Source organism: Amphimedon queenslandica, unplaced genomic scaffold (assembly GCF_000090795.2).
Source record: "Amphimedon queenslandica unplaced genomic scaffold, v1.1 AMPQUscaffold_9379, whole genome shotgun sequence".
In the NCBI taxonomy this organism is placed as follows: Eukaryota; Metazoa; Porifera; class Demospongiae; order Haplosclerida; family Niphatidae; genus Amphimedon; species Amphimedon queenslandica.
The window spans coordinates 1930-3611 of NW_003550349.1; the positions used below are offsets into that span (position 1 = coordinate 1930).

Below are 1682 nucleotides of genomic sequence, written 5' to 3' on the forward strand. Positions count from 1 at the left end.
GCAGCAAAGAGGCTGAAAGAGCTCTGAGGTAGAGGTCCATACAAGAAGTTAACAGATAGAGAAGGACTCGCTATTGGTGAATGGCTCCACTATAGCTGCTAAAGAACAGATGAATAGCTGAACACTAAACACGTGGTCTTATTGTCATAGCAACACTCTAACAGTTTCCATGGTTTTTAATTGAATTTTTTATGACCACAAATAATTGCAGCCGCGAATATATCTCGACCTACGGTATGTCATACATGAAACTTTGCCATGATGTGGCATGACTTTTAGTTTTTGATCCAAAGCACATAATTTAAAACACTCAAAAAAGGAAACCTACATGTAAAACCATGTACGTGTATGTCTACATAAAACACATTACACACACATGTAAGGATACATGTACATGTACATGTATGTATACACATCATCACTTTTGATTGTTCACTTACACTGGATTAATTTGTAGCTTTTTAACTCTCTCGTCATCTCCTCTTGCTCTTCTCCTAAACTTTCTAACTATCAGGAAAAGGACGAGAATGAAGGCTCCTAATAAAAAGACATCCAAGTAACTGAAATATGAAGACTCTCCATCATGAGATGACGCCATGTTGAATAGGCGTGGCTCTTAAATTAAGAGAGGAGTGGCTCAACCTTTAGAACCTTTAGAGTAAATGAACATCTATTCCATGTGTTCTTATGTTCTATTCTAATGGTAAGGATTGGTGTGTGAAGTCTATGCTAAACAATGTATTTTTTAAAGTGGAAATGTTAGTTCTGTTTTCGGCTCGATAAATGAAACAAGCATATCAGGATCGAATCAAGTAATCAAGACCAAATCAGATGTACATCAAGACATAAAAAGCTGCTATGGAAGAGAATCAAGGGATCAATTCACTCTCAAAGCTCTGTATTCATATTTGTTTTTAACCGTACGTAAATAATAAATAACATATTATTTTTTTCGTAATAAAAAAATAATAAATAATATGTTATTTTGTTAATTATCTGATATATTGACCCTGATCACCCAGTTGCTAACATTAATACATGCTGTTATGCAAGTGACACCCCTTGAAACACGTCTTTCAAATTGTACTCGGAGTCAGTGTACTTTAAAGCACATAATGTAATAATATTCAAGTTGTAAATATTGTAATTAATTATTAGATGGATCTAATGACAGTAGTGTAATAATTAATAATTATTGTGTGTTAATAGATTGAAGAAACAAGGCAGCAAATGGCATTGTTACAAGTACAGCTGTAACAGGAGGAGGAGGCTGGTCCATAAGACTAAAGTACAGTATTGATGTTCTCAACTTCTCATCATGTGGCAAGACTGAAGCAGTATGTAAGGGCTAACAAGGTATTTTATCCGAATATAATTTGTAATTCATGTGTCCCATGATGTGATATGTGTGATATGATATAGTCACAGATATTTATTAGACGATGCCTTTTGGTGTGGTAAGCATGTTCATTAGTTCATTGAATTAATCAGGTGTTAATTGTAAAACTTACAGCATACAAAACACAGGATTTGAACTCATCATAGCATACCAACTTATATCATACTATATTGTGAACAAGGAGAGGTTGAATTGAATTAATGTTTTTATTTATGTGTGTTAGTTTTTTTAATTGCCTTCTTTATTTTAGGTAGAACTCAAATCACTAACTTCTCATCAAAGA

At 33.6% G+C, this 1682-nt stretch overlaps 1 protein-coding gene and 1 long non-coding RNA gene across 2 annotated transcripts in view; one reads left to right on the forward strand and one right to left on the reverse strand.

The window, feature by feature from the left end:
• The window catches only part of LOC109590846 (NADPH--cytochrome P450 reductase-like), a 1499-nt gene extending 825 nt beyond the window's left edge, over positions 1 to 674 (reverse strand). Inside the window, exon 1 of the mRNA XM_020006713.1 lies at positions 441 to 674. Within this exon, the coding sequence (XP_019862272.1) occupies positions 441 to 598 (158 nt within the window). The 5' untranslated portion in view covers positions 599 to 674. The remainder of the gene's footprint in view (positions 1 to 440) is intronic.
• A 37-nt stretch (positions 675 to 711) lies between these two features.
• LOC109590847 (uncharacterized) lies at positions 712 to 1682 on the forward strand. Its single transcript, XR_002189530.1, has 3 exons — positions 712 to 920; positions 1210 to 1356; positions 1650 to 1682. It is a non-coding gene; the product is annotated as an uncharacterized LOC109590847 (long non-coding RNA).